The sequence below is a fragment of the Trichomycterus rosablanca genome, chromosome 17, assembly GCF_030014385.1.
Source record: "Trichomycterus rosablanca isolate fTriRos1 chromosome 17, fTriRos1.hap1, whole genome shotgun sequence".
Classification (NCBI taxonomy): Eukaryota; Metazoa; Chordata; class Actinopteri; order Siluriformes; family Trichomycteridae; genus Trichomycterus; species Trichomycterus rosablanca.
The window spans coordinates 11,427,501-11,449,716 of record NC_086004.1 but is presented as its reverse complement, the minus strand read 5'-3'; the positions used below and the strand labels follow the sequence as shown (position 1 = coordinate 11,449,716).

The following is a 22,216-nucleotide window of genomic DNA, read 5'->3' as shown; positions in this document are numbered from 1 at the left end:
AATGCTCGTGCCCGTTGTTGGTGCTTTCGACAGTGTACAGGAGTCAGCATGGGCATCCTGACATGGCCATACGCAACAAACTTTGATGCACTGTGTATTCTGACACCTTTCTATCAGAACCAGCATTAACTTCTTCAGCAATTTGAGCTACAGTAGCTCATCTGTTGGATCGGACCACACGAGCCAGTCTTCGCTCCCCGCGTGCATTAATCAGCCTTGGCCGCCCATGACCTTGTCGCCGGTTTACCACTGTTCCTTTCTTGGACCACTTTTGATAGATACTGACCACAGCAGACCGGGAACACCCCACAAGAGCCCGTCTAGCCATCACAATTTGACCCTTGACAAACTCATTAGGCTTGGCCATTTTTCCTGCTTCTAACACATCAACAGGATAAAATGTTCACTTGCTGCCCACTAACAGGTGCCATGATGACGAGATATTGTTATTCACTTCACCTGTCAGTGGTCATAATGTTATGCCTGGTCGGTGTAAACTGAAAGTTTGGAAATATATGTGTCTGTGAGAACTGAAACAAGCAGTTCATACCCAGTTCTGCAAAGGAAAGTTGGCTATACAAAATTACCCTAGGTGTGAACATGTGGGTGAATGTGAGTGTGTGTTTTTGTCTTGTGATGGACTGGCGACCTGTCCAGGGTGTTTCCTACCTTTTGCCCTGTGAATTGCACCCACTGTGACCCTGATAAAGTGGATAAAGTGGTGGTTAAACAGACAATGAATTAAGGAATTCCCTAATGTGTTTTCCTTAGGGTTATATTGTGTAATACCATGTTTTGTTAATGTTAAATAATGTGAATCATTTATTGTGGTAAATATGCAATAATAAAGGCAAAGAAAAAATAACACCCTTGTGTTTAAGGTAGTTTACAAGTAACGCATGTGTTGTGAATAATCCTCTCCTGGCTTCAGGCTTTCATGTCTACAAGACAGCTGAACCCAACGTACACTATATTGCCAAAAGTATTCGCTTGTCTGCCTTCACACGCATATGAACTTGAGTGACGTCCCATTCTTAATCCATAGGGTTTAATATGTTGTCGGCCCACCCTTTGCAGCTATAACAGCTTCAACTCTTCTAGGAAGGCTTTCTACAAGGTTTAGTGTAGAGTGTGTTTATGGGAATTTTTGACCATTCTTCCAGAAGCGCATTTGTGAGGTCAGACACTGATGTTGGATGAGAAGGCCTGGCTCGCGGTCTCTGCTCTAATTCATCCCAAAGGTGTTCTATCGGGTTGAGGTCAGGACTCTGTGCAGGCCAGTTAAGTTCTTCCACACCAAATTCGCTCATCCATGTCTTTATGGACCTTGCTTTGTGCACTGGTGCGCAGTCATGTTGGAACAGGAAGGGGCCATCCCCAAACTGTTCCTACAAAGTTGGGAGCATGAAATTGTCCAAAATCTCTTGGTATGCTGAAGCATTAAGAGTTCCTTTCACTGGAACTAAGGGGCCGAACCCAACTCCTGAAAAACAACCCCACACCATAATCCCCCCTCCACCAAACTTTACACTTGGCACAATGCAGTCAGACAAGTACTGTTCTCCTGGCAACCGCCAAACTTAGACTCGTCCATCGGATTGCCAGACGGAGAAGCGTGATTCATCACTCCAGAGAACACGTCTCCACTGCTCTAGAGTCCAGTGGCTCTAGAGCTTTGCATTGCGCTTGGTGATGTAAGGCTTGGATGCAGCTGCTCGGCCATGGAAACCCATTCCTTGAAGCTCTCTATGCACTGTTCTTGAGCTAATCTGAAGGCCACATGAAGTTTGGAGGTCTGTAGCGATTGACTCTGCAGAAAGTTGGCGACCTCTGCGCACTATGCGCCTCAGCATCCACTGACCCGCTCTGTCATTTTATGTGGCCTAATACTTCGTGGCTGAGTTGCTGTCGTTCCCAATCACTTCCACTTTGTTATTTAGTAGCGAGGAAATTTCACGACTGGACTTGTTGCACAGGTGGCATCCTATCACAGTACCACGCTGGAATTCACTGAGCTCCTGAGTGCGACCCATTCTTTCACTAATGTTTGTAGAAGCAGTCTGCATGCCTAGGTGTTTGGTTTTATACACCTGTGGCTATTGAAGTGATTGGAACACCTGAATTCAATTATATTCAGTGTATTTTACAGTCTGGCTGCTGATACTGATCCCCAGATTTTAGCCAAACCAGTGATTCACACCTGCCTCTGAACAATACTAAAGAACTAGACTAAATATAGGTCAGAGTAAGCACAGGAACTTTGGAACTGTTCAATTTCATTCTGCTGGATAAGGAACTGATAAATCTCTTGCCAATAGGAAAAGGCAGTGTGAAATTAATCTTGTCACTTCTGAAAAAAATAACTGCAGGATGTTGGGTTTGTGAGCTAGTAGTGTCGTGTGTTGTGTAATTACTTTTCTAATAGTTTGGCACCTCTCAGCTCCACAGAGGCGACACAGTCTGGATGAGGTGATGTTAAGCTATTGGTACTGCATCCTGGTGGGAACTGTTATTTACAGTTACATTGTGGAGAACCTGCAGCCACACAAGTGTCGTTAAGGCAAAATAAAAAGCTAGCCTTGATTATACTGGGCAGCAAGGGACCTTGTAGCCTAGTGGTTAAGGTACTAGAGTAGTAGTCAGAAGTTACTACAGTAGGTCAGCCAGGTTGCTGCTTAATCAAGGCTCTTAACCTTCAGTTGCTTAGACTGTATGCGCCTGCTAGATGCCAAACATTTTGTGTTATTCAGAGTCTGTGGCCTGACCTAACCTTGAGCTGGTTGCGTGTCCCGTTTCAAAACCATGACCAATAATATGAGTTCGGCCACCTTTGCAGCTACAACAGCCTCCACTCTTGTGGATAGGCTTTTCATAAGATTTTAGAGTATTTGCAGGGATCTATGCAAAGTCACTCAAGGAGACATCATCTTCCTGAAACAAGCAGGGACATGTCTGAAAAGGATGTTTCCTAATTAGCAGGATGTGCTCATGTACCCTTCATTTAAAGGGCAACTGTAAAGGTTTTCTAGGCCCTCAGAGAACATTGCCAAAGGGGTACATTAACAAATGCCAATTAAACCTTCACTGTGCAAAAACGAAGCCTTATGTTAACCATGTCCACAAGCGGCGTCGACTTCTCTAGGCTCGGCGGCATCTAAGATGCACCATCACAGAGTGGAAACGTGTATTGTGGTCAGATGAATCAGCATTCCATTTTTTTTTTGAAAAAATGGACTCTGTGGACCAAAGCCGAAAAGGACCATCCAGACTGTTATCAGCAACAAGTCCAAAAGCCAGGGTCTGTCATGGTATGGGGCTGTGTCACTTCTGGCAGCATTAATGCAGAAAAGTACATTGAGATCTTAGAGCAACATGTGCTGCCTTCAAGACGTCATCTTTTCCAGGGACGTCCATGCATTTTTCAACAAGACAATGCAAAACCACATGCTGCACACATTACAAAGGCATGACTGCGGAAGAAGAGGGTACGGGTACTGGACTGGCCTGCCTGCAGTCCTGATCTGTCCACAATAGAGAATGTGTGGAGAATTTTGAAATGAAAAATGTGACAACGACGACCCCGTACTGTTGAACATCGTATAAGACGTGTTTACAGGAAGTGGACAAAATAAAATGGGACAAAATAAAACCGGAAACACTAAATCGGTTGGTATCCTCGGTGCCAAAACATCTTTTAAGTGTGGTGAAAAGGAATGGCAACATTACAAAGTGGTAAATGCTTTACAGTCCCAACTTTTTTTGGGATGTGTTGCAGGCCTGAAATGCAGGAAAGTTGAAATATCTCAGGTACATTCTGTCTGCATTGAAATAAAAGTCAAAGTAAATGTAAGAAACTGCTTTTTATTATTTGCATTTTCCATACTGTCCCAACTTTTCTGATTTGGGGTTGTAAGGTAACCATAAATAAGGTTTAGCTCTGATTACGTGAGAATGGTGCAACACCCCTACACTGCCAGCTAAACCTGCAGTTTCTTAATGATGTTATTGGCTCAGAGGCTTTTGACAGTCTTGTCTGGTTTTGTAGACCTCAATTAGCTTTATTTTTATCTTCACAGTCAACTGTTTATGGGGGGTCATGTGTTCTGTGGGGGGTCCCAGTTCCTAATGATATGTCTCGACTTCTTCTGTGAGTTCTAACAAGGCAATTAAAGCTTAATCAGTTCTGAAACTTTACAAATGGAAGGTTGCCAAAACGTGGCAAATGATTAATTACCTCTAATAGACTGATAATATTCATACTACTGTATCATACACTGATCAGACATAACATTAAAACCACCTCTTTGTTTCTACACTCACTGTCCATTTTATCAGCTTCACTTACCATTTAGAAGCACTTTATAGTTCTACAATTACTGACTGTAGTCCATCTGTTTCTCTGCATGCTTTGTTAGCCCCCTTTCATGCTGTTCTTCAATGGTCAGGACCACCACAGGACCACTACAGAGCAGGTATTATTTGGATGGTGGATCATTCTCAGCACTGCAGTGTAGGGCTGGGCGATATATCGAGATTTTATAAAATATCGATATATTTTCATACGCGATATAAGATAAGACAATATCGCGTATATCGATATACTGTAGATGTAACGTTCCAGTTAGATCCGACAGTTCGTTTCTCTCTTCTTGTCTCTGCACATGTTCACCTGCCCTGCCCCTCTCCCTCACTGAACACAACCCCCCCCCCCCCTCCCCACCGCTTCACCAGTAATTCCTGCAGGCAGCGATAGCAAAATAAATATAATGACTCTTTTTGGAATTATTTGGAGATGGTTCGAATTCAAAGTGTCAGATGAGCAGCAGAATAACGTATTCTGTAGAGAACGCCGAAAACAAGTCCAGACAAAAGGTTCCAGCTCCGTGTACCTTTGGTCATTCGTTTTCACTTCAAATCCAAAAGTTAAAAAACAAGAAATCGAGTCGTTATTCGTTTCAAAAACCAATACAAGCGCATGCACGCGCTGACATGCACGTATTTACTTCACATTAAGTGTTGAGAAAGTAATAATAACGTAACGGTGCGTATCCTGTTGTTCTAACTCTTGTGTTTGTATATGTGATGTGCATATACTTGCTCTATCTGTAAATACAAACATTATGGGGATTTCTGTACTGGATGTTGTACGTGGTTGTGTTAGTTTATACTGGACGATCGCCCGACGTCCGACACGTCATTTATTTATTTATCTTCTATTATAGTATTTCTTATTCTTGGCCAATAAACAACCAAACATTATTAAATTGCATGAACTAACTCTGCAGTAAACAAGGAGCAAACAGCAATTAAACAACAAATAAAGCTGTTAAATAATAATAAAGTGCATGAAGCAGAACGCTGATTAAAATGCATTAAATGTTGTAATAGTTACACAGTAACATGAACGATTAGTTCTGCCTGTATTACAGAACTGAGTTCTATACATTAAAAAAAAATTAATGTAAATATTATGGCGACATATGCATAAAATAATGTATAAAGTCCAAACATGTGGGGGTGGGGTGGGGGGTTAACGAGGGGTTTACTTTAACGGGGTTTTACTTTTAATGTCACACAAGCTAAGCCGGAAACCGTGTCATTCCGACATCTTCTCTACACACTCGCTCCCTGCGCCCTATAGTACACTTAACATTCTTAAAGGGCCAGACAATATATTTGTAATTCACATTACACAACAGGAGATGCCTTAGAAAACAACTTTTTCTTTTCTTAGAATAGCTCTTTTTTTTTTTTCTAAGGAAAAATAGTTCTTGTGTAAAGCTTCCCCAGCATGAATATTAATAAAAGTGCCTGTAAAAAAATTGGAAGTGTCTCAGAAGTGTCTTTTTGTTATTACCTTATGGGATAAAAAAATATCGAGATATATATCGTATATCGCCATTCAGAAAAAAAAATATATATTTTATATTTTATATATAAATATATTTTTGATCCATATCGCCCAGCCCTACTGCAGTGACACTGACATGGTGGGGTGTTAGTGTGTGTTGTGCTGGTATGAGTGGATAAGACACAGCAGCACTGCTGGAGTTTTTAAACACCTTACTGTCACTGCTGGACTGAGAATAGTCCACCAACCAAAAATATATCCAGCCAACAGCGCCCTGTGGGCAGCGTCCTGTGACCACTGATGAAGGTCTAGAAGATGACCAACTCAAACAGCAGCAATAGATGAGAGATCGTCTCTGACTTTACATCTACAAGGTGGACCAACTAGGTAGAAGTGTCTAATAGAGTGGACAGTGAGTGGACATGGTATTTAAAAACACCAGCAGCACTACTGTGTCTGATCCACTCATACCAGCACAACACACACTAACACACCACCACCATGTCAGTGTCACTGCAGTGCTGAGAATGATCCACCACCTAAATAATACCTGCTCTGTGGTGGTTCTGTGGGGGTCCTGACTATTGAAGAACAGGGTGAAAGCAGGTCAAAAAAGTATGCAGAGAAATAGATGGACTACAGTCAGTAATTGTAGAACTACAAAGTGCTTCTATATGGTAAGTGGAGCTGATAAAATGGACAGTGAGTGAAGAAACAAGGAGGTTTTAATGTGATGGCAGTGTATGATCAGTGTATTTTGGCTACCAGAACTACAAGGTATGAACACACAAAATGTGACAATTACAAAAAACCATTAAATCATGCATTTGAGACAAAGCCATATGTTGTATCTTAGCTTTGACTCTATCTTGACCTTCTATTTTTGTGTGCGTCCACAGAGGCGACGTGACTCCTTGGGCATTCATGTTCAAGAGTTGGCGCCCAAACCAAACTATGCAGTGCGTCGAAGGTTTTCGGGGCCATTGCTCCTACCTCCGCTGTCACGCCGCCACTCCACTTTGGATACCAGGAAGCTGCTGGACCTTGAGGCGCTGTACAAAACTGCCTTGGCTGAAATTGAGACCAGTAACTTGGATGTTATCGGCAGTGAGCGAAGGTAGGTGATACTTCCTAGTGCTACACATACTTTTTAACATTAGCTACTCCTGAAGGAGTTTTTTTTGGATCACGACAGGCGTAATCATGTGTCACACTGGGGCAGTAGTTCTCAAACCTTTTTGCGTTATGGTGGCCCTCAAAGGGCCGACTGTAATGTATCCTGCGTTGATTGTATATCTACATTTATATTGTACTCCTTTACCACAGACACGGCCTCATAACACATGAGACGTACCGGTTTTTCTTCTTGAAGCACAAACTTGTATTCACTTTCCCATCTTTCATTAAATTTCCTCCTTCTGCTTCAATTTTCTCTTCTTGTACATTTTGGGATTATTTGTAAATATTTCTCAACATCTAGTTGCGGGATGAGATCAGTTTGCAGGTCACAAAATCAGCATGCATTGTGAGAGATGCAGTTTTTGTAAGATTTTACAGTGTATTTTAGGACAATTGTTCTGCCCTCGCTAAGAGTTTTTCCCCCTTTCTCAGCTAGACAGATAGACAGCTCCCTCCAAAATACAGTTACGTCGGTTTTATTTGCTTCCCAACTGTACACTGTGTGCATCAGAATAGAATAAAACTACAAAATACAAACAATAAAAACAATAAAAAACTTAATACAGTACATGCACATACAGTAGCTGTTGTCAAGTGTTACATCTAGTACAATATAAAATTTAACCAAATGTAAAATAGCACTAACAAGTTAGCATTTTATGTAGAAATACTAATTGCTGTAGTAACGGTAACAACCGTAATTAATTACAGAATTACGGTAAATTCGTAACTGAAACGCTGTAACATACTCGCTAAACATTTACAAACAACAGACAATTTAAATGTCTACTATTTACTTACGATGCTTCTGTATTGGATTGCAAGAGAATTAACTTCTATTTATTATTGTTTGCGCTACTGACTACGCTACCCCACGTTCTTAAGTTAGTTGCCTTGACTACGATGTCAACGGTTGCCGCGTAAAGGCGCAGGTGTCCCATTAAACGATAAGTACGTCTCTGTAACTACTCAAACCATCACAACAATCATACGTCTTTTAAGCTTTCGCCCCTACTGACACCCCTACTTTAGGCTAATTCCCAACCTGATTACACTATATTTTTTACATCACCGTTTTCTGTTACATGGTACCCAAGAGCAGTGGTTGCTCTCACTATGTAGAGAACTCACTAGGTTTTGATACCCTAAGTGTGGGACCAGAAGATTCAAAAACATACCATAAGGCAGGGATTTTCCAGGGTTCCCTGGGTCATGACCCAAGCCCCAAAAAAATGTGTCACAGAGAAAAATTAACACATTTCAACAGGCACAAACACAAAATTAACTTGTGCACGAATGCCCCCTTGTAAACCACAGTAAGATCTTATTGGCATCACTTTAATTAATTAATTAAGCATTGCTTGTGTTGCTTGGGTGGGTTGCGGTAAAAATCATGGACAAATTGTGGATCGGTACAGTACCTTGAAAAGGGGTCATTTGTGAAAGTTTGTTTAGGATCATGATCTTAGTTTAGTGGTATTTTAAATCCCAAATTTGGATAAATTGCTGTACCTTCACTTGTTGCAAATGCATGAATTTTTTTTTTTTTTTTTTATGGCGTGACTAATTTATCAGCTAACATTTTTCTAAGCATCTGTTCAGTGAACAGATGCTTAGAAAAATGTTAGCTGATAAATTAGAGCTTCTGTTTACTTTGCTAGTACAAAGAAAAGCCCTAATGACTACTTCTCTTGAATCCGAGGGGTTAGGTCAAGACAAGGCAGACTTGTTTGAAAGGACATGAGGAACATGATGGGGTTTAAAAAAGCACTTCTAGCCCGGTTGGGGCTCGTCCGTTTTTGTCCGGCTTTGAAGGAAGGCAGGGAACAAAGCACAGCGGTGGGTTGATGTGGCAATACTTGAATTGATTGAAAACCGTGCATAGTTTGATAGTCGAAAAGAAGACCTGCCATGAAGGAGATGATAAGAAACTGAACAAGAACTTGAGTGGTTTTTATAGAGATAAATAACCCAAAGTCCTCCTGATGTCATGGAGAAAGAACATGCGTGATTGGGTTAAATAAGCAACATGAGCAGATAAGTGTCAGGTCAGCTTACACAGTATTTTAATTGTACCCAAGACGTGACATTTATATTTAAGTAGGCCAAAATTACTGTATCTGTTAATTCATTTTACACAGAGATGAGCTTTTATTGCCACTTAGCAATAGTATTTAAAAAGTGGGTAGCACTGTCACCTCAAGGCAAGAAGGAATGTGTTACAGGTCTGAAATGCAGGAATGGAGGTTTATTAACAAATGAAATGAAGTTGACCAGACAAAACATGAAATCTTGGGTTCGGACTGTCTGCAATCAAATAAAAGTCAAAGTAAATGTAAGGAACACTGCATTTTTATTTTATTTGCATTTTCCATACTGTCCCAACTTTTTCTGTTTTGGAGTTGTAGTAGCCAAGTAGCCATTTAGGCTGCTGGGGACCTTGATCGTGTCCAAGGAGGGTATGTTTGCACCGATCCCTTCTTATTCGCCCATACTTTGGTGGACTTGCACGAAAGGCCAGTCTCTGGCACGGAGAGTCACACACTAATCTCCACCTTCCTCCACTTTTTGTACAGGCTCCTTGGGTAAAGACCCCACCCCCTTTTTAGTCCTGTCTTTTCCCACACTGCAAACTAGTGGGCAATTTCTCAGAATCCCAGCGCTGGTGTTTTAGCAAAACAACAAGAACTTGATAACTGCTCCACAAACACCCATATAATTTGTCTTTTAAGTGCTTATTAGCTTCCAACTTTGAGGGTTTAAAGGTTTTGAGTTATGAAGGTGCATTAGTGTTAAAACAAGGTAATGCGACTTGTGTTATAATTATGTTGAAGTACTGAATGAATAATTCTAGCTTTTAATTGTAAAATAGGCCTACAGTATGATGAAAAATAGCTCTTTTTAATATAATCATTGGTAAATGCAATATTTAGCAATATTCTTTTGGCTTTTTTCTATTCCCTCAGACCTTAATTCCGGAAAGTCGTTGGCTTTCATGATGGTAATGTTGCGATTTGGTTGCTTGCACCTGTTGCAGCCATTTCTCTGCTGAAGGTTATGAGGAATCAGCTCCTTTATTGCGCTTTTGTGTGTGCATCCGTTTATTGCATTACACCGTTTGACTAAGCTTGGTTGACGTGCGGGCAATAAGCCGAAGACTAGTGGATGCAGGCACCAGATCAAATCACCGCAGGAAGCCTCATTTGAGTGTAACGCAGCTGCTCTCATAAGTTTCTTTCCTTCTCAAATTAATGTTGATTGCTTGTTGGATCAAATGGCAGGCGAGTAAGTGGGAGAAAGGTCAGCAAGGCAGGCTGGGACCATTGCTAGGTAAGTAAAAGGGTAATGTGACATGAGCATGAATACAGAATCAGAAATGACTGAGAAGAGGGTGCTTACATTTCTATTCGAAATCTTCATTTTCCAGTTGGGTCCAAAAAAGGCGGACGCTTTTCTCTTCATATAAAATAATAATAATAATAATACCTCCTGTGATGGATTTGCAACCTGTCCGGTGTGTTTTCTGTTTTTCGTCCATTGAATCAGACCCACCGCAACCCTGAACATGATAAAGTTGTGGTAAAACAGACAATGAAGGAATAAATTAATAATAATAATAACAATAAAAATAATTATAGTTCTTCTAGTTGATACAGTGAATGTATCAATAACAGTAGTAATGATTTTCAGCTTTACCTTTTACACACAGCTATATTTTCATACCCCTTGAACCTTTTGATGATTATGCACTGTAGAGTGTAAAAGATTGATAATTCTTAAAGTTGATCATTAAGCAATGTTTTAGGAGCAATTGCATCTAGCTGGAATTTGAAACATGGTGCTTGGGCGGTGCTGCAGTCTAGCTCATCACCACCAAGATCCAGGTTTGAATCTCAGCGGTGCTATCAGCCAGCCAGGCGCCTAGACAGACATGATTGGCAATGTTTAAAGGTGGGGATGGCCAAAGCCCTTCCACGGATTGGCACTCTGTCCGGAGTGTTCATACCTTGCGTCCAGCATTTTAGTGGAACCGGAACCGCCACGACCCTGACCAGGATTAAGCTGATGATGAAAATGGAAATGGCTTTTGGACTTGTTGCTGATAACAGTATGGATGGTCCTTTTCGTCTTTGGTCTGGAGCACAGAGTGTCCATTTTTTTCCAAAAAAGACCTGGAATGCTGATTCATCTGAGCACAATACACATTTCCACTGTGTGATGGTCCATCCTAGGTGCCTCAGAGCCCAGAGAAACCGACGCAGCTTCTGGACCTGGTTAACATAAAGCTTCTTTTTTGCACAGTAAAGTATTAAGTGGCATTTGTGCATGTAACTCTGTATTGTAGTGCTTGACAAAGGTTTGCCAAAGTAATCCCTCACCCATGTGGTTATATCAGCTATTGTTGAGTGGCGGTTCTTGATGCAGTGCCGTCTGAGGGATCGAAGATCACAGGCGTTCAGCTTAAGCTTGCGCCATTAGCCTTTATGCACTGAAATTCCTCCAGATTTCTTGAATCGTTTAATGATGTTATGCACTGTAGAGGGAGAAATATGCAAATCCCTTCCAATCTTTCTTTGAGGTGCATTGTTTTAAAACATTTCAATAATTTGCTGCTTTTTGTACCAAACCATGATTATAATCACCTGTTTGGAACTACTAGCCCTAAATTATCCCTGTCCCAACTTTTTTTTGGAATGTGTTACAGGCCTGAAATGCAGCAATGGAAAAAACATGAAATATCTCAGGTTCAAACTGTCTGCAATTAAATAAACGTCAAAGTAAATGTAAGGAACACTGCATTTTTATTTAATTTGCATTTTCCATACTGTCCCTCTTTAGTATAAGCTGATGTAGTTGCATGAAAATTTGATGCACTTTTGTAGTAATGGGTGTGGCTGAAATCTAAACTCGAGTCCACTAATTAAAAAGGGTGTCTACATACTTTTGGCAACATAGTGTAATCTTACTCTACGATTTGTCCAAAGCAGAATGAATGTGTGTTGTATGGGGTGTGTTTAATCGAATAATCGCAGTTGGGGTGTGATGCTTAGTGCGTGTGGTGATGTAATGGGAACTGGGCGGCAGTTTGATCACACTGTGGGGGTGCGTGGCTTTTCCACAGTGCCTACTAATTCCACACTTCTCCACTTCTTATTCTGCTGGGAGGATCGAACGGTTCAGTCCAGCTTTACGCGCTTGAGAGGAACAGATGCGCAAACTGGCAAACTGGCTCTGATCGAACGGACATCCTACAGCAATAGTGAAATTGTTAACTGGAGATAGAAAGAATCTTATCGAACGATATTAAGGTGGTTAAATAAGAATTGCACTATTAATTCGATTGGTTTATTTGAATGCTAGATTAGAAAGAAAACGAATACAAGTGCATTGGTTTTAAAGCCGAATTGGAGTTGCAGGAACTTTTTCTTTCTGCGTTCAGCACCAGGAGCGTGTGGACAGCTCCGTGCGCGGATCTTGCGCGATCGAGCGATCACCGATCAATAATTAGAAGATCGTCTATTATTTAATCCAGTGCTTTAAAATAGTCGATCAAGACGTAGACTGGAACATGGAATGTGCGGCACTCAGTCGGGAAGGCGCCGGCCTCGCAAAACCTCCCAAACATTTATGGAGGCAACCCCGGACTCACATCCGCATCAAGCAGCGCTATCACTCGGATACAGAGCGCTACCTGGCGCGCACCAGGACTGTGGAGAACCACCGACCCGGACTCAAAAAACCTCGCATGTCCTGGCCATCGTGCCTGCATAAACGGTAAAACCAGTTACAACTCAGAGCAATCACATAGCACTACATGTAGATTAGAGGAGACCGGGGTTGGTCTGACTATTCAGCCGTAGTCATGTCACACAGGCATACAACACATTAGGACAAGGGTTCTCAAACATCTACTAGATCCTCACTTTATAACCCATGGACTATTTTCCAGTGCATAAGTGTTGGCTTAGATTCTGCCTCATTTAAAGCTTTAATGTAAGTCATTAGTAATGTTTATGTAGTAATGTTTATGTACTCAATATGGTCCTGGATTGGATACCCATGTGGAGCAGTCCTCCTCGTGTCTGCGTGGGTTTCCTCCAGGTGCTCCGGTTTCTTTCATACTCCAAAGACATGTAGTCAGGTTAAAAAAAAAAGTGTGAATGTGTGTGACGGACTGAAGACCTGTTCGGGACCTGTTTGTGTTGCCTACCTTTCACCCAGTGTATTGGACCCACTATGACCCTTAATAGAATTAAGTGGTGGTATAGAAAGCGGTGGTAAGAGGACGGCACTGTGGCTAAGTGGGTAGCACTGTCGCCTCACAGCAAGAAGGTCCTGGGTGTGATCCCCAGGTTCGACAGGTACCGTTCCTGTCACGAATGTAACCAAAGTGTAAAACATGACGTTAAAATCCTACTAAACAAACATAAACAAACTGGGAGCTTCGGTTTCCTCCCACAGTCCAAAAACATGCAGTCAGGTTAATTAGAGACACTGGGGCGGCATCGTGGCTAAGTGGGTAGCACTGTCGCCTCACAGCAAGAAGGTCCTGGGTTCGATCCCCAGGTGGGTTGGTCCGGGTCCTTTCTGTGTGGAGTTTGCATGTTCTCCCCGTGTCTGTGTGGGTTTCCTTCAGGCGCTCCGGTTCTCCCACAGCCCAAAGACATGTAAGTGAGGTGAATTGGAGATACTAAATTGTCCATGACTGTGTTCGATATAACCCTGTGTGAACTAATGAACCTTGTGTAATGAGTAACTACCGTTTCTGTCATGAATGTAACCAGTGTAAAACATGACGTTAAAATCCTACTAAACAAACATAAACAAACCGGCAGCTTCGGTTTCCTCCCACAGTCCAAAAACATGCAGTCAGGTTAATTGGAGACACTGGGGCGGCACGGTGGCTAAGTGGGTAGCACTGTCGCCTCACAGCAAGTAGGTCCTGGGTTCGATCCCCAGGTGGGACGGTCCGGGTCCTTTCTGTTCGGAGTTTGCATGTTCTCCCCGTGTCTGTGTGGGTCTACTCCGGGTGCTCCGGTTTCCTCCCACAGTCCAAAGACATGCAAGTGAGGTAAATTGGAGATACTAAATTGTCCAGGACTGTGTTCGATATAACCTTGTGTGAACTAATTTTACACTCTTATTCAGAGCGACTTACAGTTGTGACAGTATACAATCTAAGCAATTGGGGGTTAAGGGCCTTGCTCAAGAGCCCAACAGTGACAACCTGGCAGTGGTGGGGCTTGAACCAGTGACCTTTTGATTTCCAGTACCTTAACCACTAGGCTACAACTGCCCTACTAATCAACCTTGTGTAATAAGTAACCACTGTTCATGTCATGAATGTAACCAAAGTGTAAAACATGACATTAAAATCCTAATAAACAAACAAACAAACAAATATGTTCATGTCCATGAAATAACTCTTAAAAGTAATAAAATATGGCGGTACAGTGGCCTCACAGCAAGAAGGTCCTGGGTTTGGTTTCTTCCAGGTGCTCTGGTTTCTTTCAAGGTCCAAATACATGCAGTCAGGTTATTTGAAGACACAAAATTGCCCTAAGTGTGAATGTGTGTGTGATGGACTGGCTACATGTTCGGTATGTTTCCTACCTTTCACCCAGTGTATTGGACCCACTGTGACCCTGAATAGAATAAAGTGGTGGTAAAACAGACAGTAAATTACTGTATGAATGTAATAAAATGCCTAATTAATCTAACATTTGGCATTAAAATTCCATATTAATACATTTAATAACATTTAACTGTTAGGTTGAGAACTGATGAAGCAGGACTGCTGCATTAAACCCAAATAACAAATAATAAGTTTCCACTTTGTATATTATTGTCAGAAAATGTTACATTGTGTTTTTGTACATGTGGATGGCTGGGATATGTTCAGGGTTAGACCACTATAATTAAAATTAATAAATTTTGAGTATTAGTTTAGTAAAGCAACTGTGTTGCACCAGTTTTCAAATTTAGCTTTAAATATTTTACCAAAGAAAATATCACAGCATAATAAAATATTTCCACTAACTGTGACCCACTATGTTTAACAATTTAATAATTAAATGTCATGACTAATAGTGCAGTAATTACAACATTTTAAAATACAAATAAGGAGAAGGAAAAGAGGGTGGCACGGTGGCTAAGTGGGTAGCACTGTCTTCTCACAGCAAGAAGGTCCTGGGTTCGATCCCCAGGTGGGGTGGTCCGGGTCCTATCTGTGTGGAGTTTGCATGTTCTCCCCGTGTCTGTGTTCCTCCGAGTGCTCCAGTTTCCTCCCACAGTAAAGAGACATGCAAGTGAGGTGAATTGGAGATACAAAAATGTCCATGACTATGCTCGATATAACCTTGTGAACTGATTAATCTTGTGTAATGAGTAACTACCGTTTCTGTCATGAATGTAACCAAAGTGTAAAACATGATGTTAAAATCCTAATAAACAAATAACTCTTAAAAGTAATAAAATAGGGTGGTACGGTGGCCTCACAGCAAGAAGGTCCTGGGTTCGATTCCCTGGTCCGGGTCCTGTCTGTGTAGAGTTTGCATGTTCTCCTCGTGTCTGCGTGGGTTTCCTCCGGGTGCTCTGGTTTCTTTCATAGTCCAAAGACATGCAGTCAGGTTAATTGAAGACACAAAATTGCCCTAAGTGTAAATGTGTGTGTTACTGTGTTTGCCCTGTGATGGACTGGCTACATGTTCGGGATGTTTCCTACCTTTCACCCAGTGTATTGGACCCACTATGACCCTGAATAGAATAAAGTGGTGGTAAAACAGACAGTAAATTAATGTATGTACAGTGTATCACAAAAGTGAGTACACCCCTCACATTTCTGCAGATATTTAAGTATATCTTTTCATGGGACAACACTGACAAAATGACACTTTGACACAATGAAAAGTAGTCTGTGTGCAGCTTATATAACAGTGTAAATTTATTCTTCCCTCAAAATAACTCAATATACAGCCATTAATGTCTAAACCACCGGCAACAAAAGTGAGTACACCCCTTAGTGAAAGTTCCTAAAGTGTCAATATTTTGTGTGGCCACCATTATTTCCCAGAACTGCCTTAACTCTCCTGGGCATGGAGTTTACCAGAGCTTCACAGGTTGCCACTGGAATGCTTTTCCACTCCTCCATGACGACATCACGGAGCTGGCGGATATTCGAGACTTTGCGCTCCTCCACCTTCCGCTTGAGGATGCCCCAAAGATGTTCTATTGGGTTTAGGTCTGGAGACATGCTTGGCCAGTTCATCACCTTTACCCTCAGCCTCTTCAATAAAGCAGTGGTCGTCTTAGAGGTGTGTTTGGGGTCATTATCATGCTGGAACACTGCCCTGCGACCCAGTTTCCAGAGGGAGGGGATCATGCTCTGCTTCAGTATTTCACAGTACATATTGGAGTTCATGTGTCCCTCAATGAAATGTAACTCCCCAACACCTGCTGCACTCATGCAGCCCCAGACCATGGCATTCCCACCACCATGCTTGACTGTAGGCATGACACACTTATCTTTGTACTCCTCACCTGATTGCCGCCACACATGCTTGAGACCATCTGAACCAAACAAATTAATCTTGGTCTCATCAGACCATAGGACATGGTTTCAGTAATCCATGTCCTTTGTTGACATGTCTTCAGCAAACTGTTTGCGGGCTTTCTTGTGTAGAGACTTCAGAAGAGGCTTCCTTCTGGGGTAACAGCCATTCAGACCAATTTGATGTAGTGTGCGGCGTATGGTCTGAGCACTGACAGGCTGACCCCCCACCTTTTCAATCTCTGCAGCAATGCTGACAGCACTCCTGCGCCTATCTTTCAAAGACAGCAGTTGGATGTGACGCTGAGCACGTGCACTCAGCTTCTTTGGACGACCAACACGAGGTCTTTTCTGAGTGGACCCTGCTCTTTTAAAACGCTGGATGATCTTGGCCACTGTGCTGCAGCTCAGTTTCAGGGTGTTGGCAATCTTCTTGTAGCCTTGGCCATCTTCATGTAGTGCAACAATTCGTCTTTTAAGATCCTCAGAGAGTTCTTTGCCATGAGGTACCATGTTGGAACTTTCAGTGACCAGTATGAGAGAGTGTGAGAGCTGTACTACTAAATTGAACACACCTGCTCCCTATGCACACCTGAGACCTAGTAACACTAACAAATCACATGACATTTTGGAGGGAAAATGAGAAGCAGTGCTCAATTTGGACATTTAGGGGTGTAGTCTCTTAGGGGTGTACTCACTTTTGTTGCCGGTGGTTTAGACATTAATGGCTGTATATTGAGTTATTTTGAGGGAAGAATAAATTTACACTGTTATATAAGCTGCACACAGACTACTTTTCATTGTGTCAAAGTGTCATTTTGTCAGTGTTGTCCCAGGAAAAGATATACTTAAATATCTGCAGAAATGTGAGGGGTGTACTCACTTTTGTGATACACTGTATATAATAAAAGGCCTAATTAATCTAACTTTTGGCACTTTGTATAGTGTTGTCAGAAAATGTTACATTGTGTTTTTATACCATGTGGAAGGCTGGCATATGTTCAGGGTTAGACCACTATAATTAAAAGACTATAGATTCAACTATATATATATTTCCAATCACTGTGACCCACTATGTTTAATAATTAAATGTCATAACTAGTAGTGACTAATAGAGTAATTACAACATTTTAAAATACAAATAAAGAGAAGGAAAAGTGGGTGGGATATATTAGACAGCAAGTGAACATTTTATCCTCAAAGTTGATGTGTTAGAAGCATGAAAAATGAACACGCATAAGGATTTCAGCGAGTTTGTTGAGGGCCAAATTGTGATGGCTAGACGACTGGGTCAGAGCATCTTCAGAATTCAGCTCTTGTTGGGTGTTCCCGGGCTGCAGTGGTCAGTATCTATCAAAAGTAGTCCAAGGAAGTAACAGTGGTAAACCGGTGACAGGTTCATGGGCGGCCAAGGCTCACTGATGCACGCGGTGAGCGAAGGCTGGCCCGTGTGGTCCGATCCAACAGACGCGCAACTGTAGCTCAAATTGCTGAAGAAGTTAATGCTGGTCCTGATAGAAAGGTTTCAGAATACACAGTGCATCACAGTTGCAGGGCTGTTTTGGCAGCAAAAGGGGGACCAACAGAGGATTAAGAAAGTGGTCATAATGTTATGCCTGATCAATACTTATTATTTGCAGTTAAAGAACAGATACCTAAATTATTGTAATCCCAAACTACCATTATGTTTCTTGATATCTATGTAAACATTTGACCAGCCTGAAAAAAAACACTTAGCCAACCAGCCCAACCATTTCCTACATATTTCATTTACCCATCTGATAATTAAACACAGATCAGATCAGTTAAATTGCCTTATTTTTGCACCACTATTCCAGTCTATTAATCATTACCACTCCACAATCTTACAATCTTAACATCTACAGTGCAGAACTGGCACCTAAAGTGTTGAATTAACACCTACATTATTGATATAAGTCCACACAAACACTCTAGTAGCTAATTAAACCCTGGAGATTTGACTGTAATCATTACAGACTGCCAGTTTGAGACAACATTCAAACAGAGAATATTTGAAGAAGTAGAAGAACGGGTTCAGATAAGGTTCACATCCTTATTTAAATGCAGCGCTATCGTTTATTGCATGGCATCATTAACTTACCCTTTATAATGTAAGACATATTTTTAAACCTAGACACAAATTGTCTTTTACATATCCGCACTCCATTAAACACAAATTATGCAAATCGTTCTTTTTTTTTTTTTTTTTTTTGCAAGTACGCAACGGAAGCTGGCACTGCAGATTGTTTGGCATTGGGTTTTGAATAGCATTGAATCACTTAGAGCCAGAGGTAGGTGTATGAACATGACTCACAGCTCTATGTCCTTATTTATTTATTTACCTTATTTTCTATATATTACGGCTGTAGCCACTGTAGCCTCATGACATTTGTATCCGCTACACTGACTCAATTCATGAGGACATGGTTTACAGACAGATGTTACTGGTTATAGTGATACATACAATACTGGTGCTTGTTTTAGTACTGCATAGTAAAATTGTCCATATAGCGTAGGGCCTTGAGAGGGCATAGAGCCCTACATTGACTGTTTATGATTTTTTTCAAGTCTTTTATGTAATACTTTTTCATTCATCATTTTACCTTAATATATAATGTTTTGATTTCACTATTGAGATAACAGTCAATCAATTTTATCATTCCAAAGGGTCCTATTTGCATTTCAGGCCCTGATTTGTTTGAATTTGATTTAAAACAATAATAAACACTGTGTGATTAGCTTTATAAAATGCTGGTAGTGTTAAAAAAAAGCCAATTTAGCACCAGTTAATCTTTGCATTAACATTAGAATCAAAATGATACCTCTGCTGCTGATTTATTATTATTATTATTATTATTATTAATATTACTACTATTGTTATTCACTGATCAACCATAACATTAAAACCACCTCCTTGTTTCTACACTCACTGTCAGCTCCACTTACCATATAGAAGCACTTTGTAGGTCTACAATTACTGACTGTAGTCCATCTGTTTCTCTACATATTTTTTAGCCTGCTTTCACCCTGTTCTTCAATGGTCATAATACCTGCTCTGTAGTGGTCCTGTGGGGGTCCTGACCATTGAAGAACAGCATGAAAGGGGGCTAACAACGCATGCAGAGAAACAGATGGACTACAGTCAGTAATGGTAGAACTACAAAGTGCTCCTATATGGTAAGTGGAGCTGATAAAATGGACAGTGAGTGTAGAAACGAGCTGGTTTTAATGTTATGGTTGATCAGCGTATAATTAATATTTTATTTATTATTCCCTCATTTTTACTAACTGCTTAATCCTGGTCATAGTCACAGTGCCTCCAACACCAGGAACACAGAAGGCAGAATTTAGTCACTCTTGCATGTTTTCAGCCTGTTAACCCTCTGCATGTTTTGTGGAGATAAAAGTAAACCAGTACATTAGGTAAAAAGTATATGGACAGAAGTAAACCATTCAAGTTTTGCGAAGAAGATGTACACTGCAAAAACATATTTAATGTACAAATCATTTGTATTGGAAGCAGGAGCCTCCTGGTTTCCCTGCTGTTATCTGTCCTGTAACTTATGACTTATCAAGCTGCAGCACCACACACATTCTTGATTGCATATCCAGGCTATCCAAGATTGTACAGGCCTCCTGCCATGTTGCTACCCCCTACTGATCAGCATCTGTCTGTTCCCACGCTCTTACTGCAAATGGATTTACAATTGGCTGCAAATGGATCAATGATTACAGTCTGTGTTGAGGTCGGGCCAGAAAGTCACTTAACACTGTTACCTATAAAAGGCAATATGCATCTAATTTCCTTACATGTTTATTTCCCAAGACAACAATGACGTTTAACTGACCTCAAAGTTTTTATGTTAAGCCTGTCAAATGGTTGAGATTTATCATTTGTATATAAATGTAAGATATACATTTACATATATAAAAACAATATATAATATACAACCCCAAATCAGATAATAAATAATAATAAAAAAACACAGTTTCTTACATTTACTTTGACTTTTATTTGATTGCAGACAGAATGAACCTGAGATATTTCATGTTTTATCTGCTCAACTTCATTTATTAATAAACATCCATTCCTGCACTGGACAGTAAAGCATTTACCACTTTGTAGCGTTGTCATTCTTTTCACCACACAAGACTTTTAGGCACCGATGATACCAATTGATTTAGTGTTTCAGCTTTTATTTTGTCTTAAGATGTGCAACAGTACGGGGTCGTCGTTGTCGCATTTTTTGTTTCAAAATTCTCCACACATTCTCTACTGGGGACAGGTCAGGACTGCAGGCAGGCCAGTCCAGTACCTGTACCCTCTTCTTCCGCAGCCGTGCCTTTGTAATGTGTGCAGCATGTGGTTTTGCATTGTCTTGTTGAAAAATGCATGGACGTCCCTGGAAAAGATGACGTCTTGAAGGCAGCACATGTTGCTCTAAGATCTTGATGTACCTTTCTGCATTAATGCTGCCATCACAGAAGTGTAAATGACGTTTGCCAAGGGCACTGACACACCCCATACCATGACAGACCCTGGCTTTTGGACTTGTTGTTGATAACAGGCTGGATGGTTCTTTTTATCTTTAGTCCAGAGCACACAGCGTCAATTTTTTCAAAAAAAAACTGGAATGCTGATTCATCTGACCACAATACACGTTTCCACTGTATGATGGTTCATCCTAGATGCCTCCGAGCCCAGGGAAGTCAACGCTGCTTCTGGACATGGTTTACATAAGGCTTCTTTTTTGCACAGTAAAGTTTTAAGTGGCATTTGTGCATGTAACTCTGTATTGTAGTGCTTGACAAAGGTTTGCCAAAGTAATCCCTCACCCATGTGGTTATATCAGCTATTGTTGAGTGGCGGTTCTTGATGCAGTGTCGTCTTAGGGATCAAAGATTACGGGCGTACAGCTTAAGCTTGCGCCCTTGGCCTTTACGCACTGAAATTCCTTTCAATTCCTTGAATTGTTTATGATATTATGCACTGTAGAGGGAGAAATATGCAAATCCCTTCCGATCTTTCTTTAAGGTACATTGTTTTTAAACATTTCAATCATTTTCTCACACATTTGTTGACAAAGTGGATCCTCTGATCATCTTTGCTCATTAAAGTGTTGTAGGCCTGAAATGCAGGAATGGAGGTATATTAATAAATGAAATGAAGTTGAGCGGACAAAACATGAAATATCTTCATCAATCAAATAAAAGTCAAAGTAACTGTAGAACACTGCATTTTTATTTGTGCATTTTCAATACTGTCCCAACTTTTTCTAATTTGGGGTTGTATATGAAAAACAAACAAAAAATCAGTTGGTTGCAGTTTTGCAGCCAAAAAGAAAACGTCGAAGGACTAATTTGTGCTGCACTGGTTCCTTGAAAAACACTTCATACAGCCATGATGAGCAACTCATGATTCACAACACTTTGAACCTTAGGGGGGATGTTCTCCGAAAAATGAAAGAGCGCATCAGGTTCCTCTTCAGTCTGGGTCTGAGTTCTGGTGAATTGTAATTCTAACAGACCCACCTGTAGTGGAGATTGGCAGGGGGCTCAGATCACAGAATCATGTCATCTGCCTTTCCACTTATGGCTGGCAGGGGTGAGTCACA

The 22,216-nt window shown here is 41.0% G+C and overlaps 1 protein-coding gene across 1 annotated transcript in view; it reads left to right on the top strand.

Annotated features, from left to right (window-relative positions):
- pde4cb (phosphodiesterase 4C, cAMP-specific b) overlaps positions 1 to 22,216 on the top strand; it is a 143,876-nt gene that overhangs the window by 28,500 nt on the left and 93,160 nt on the right. The window contains exon 3 of the mRNA XM_063013487.1: positions 6,751 to 6,968. Within this exon, the coding sequence (XP_062869557.1) occupies positions 6,751 to 6,968 (218 nt within the window). The remainder of the gene's footprint in view (positions 1 to 6,750; positions 6,969 to 22,216) is intronic.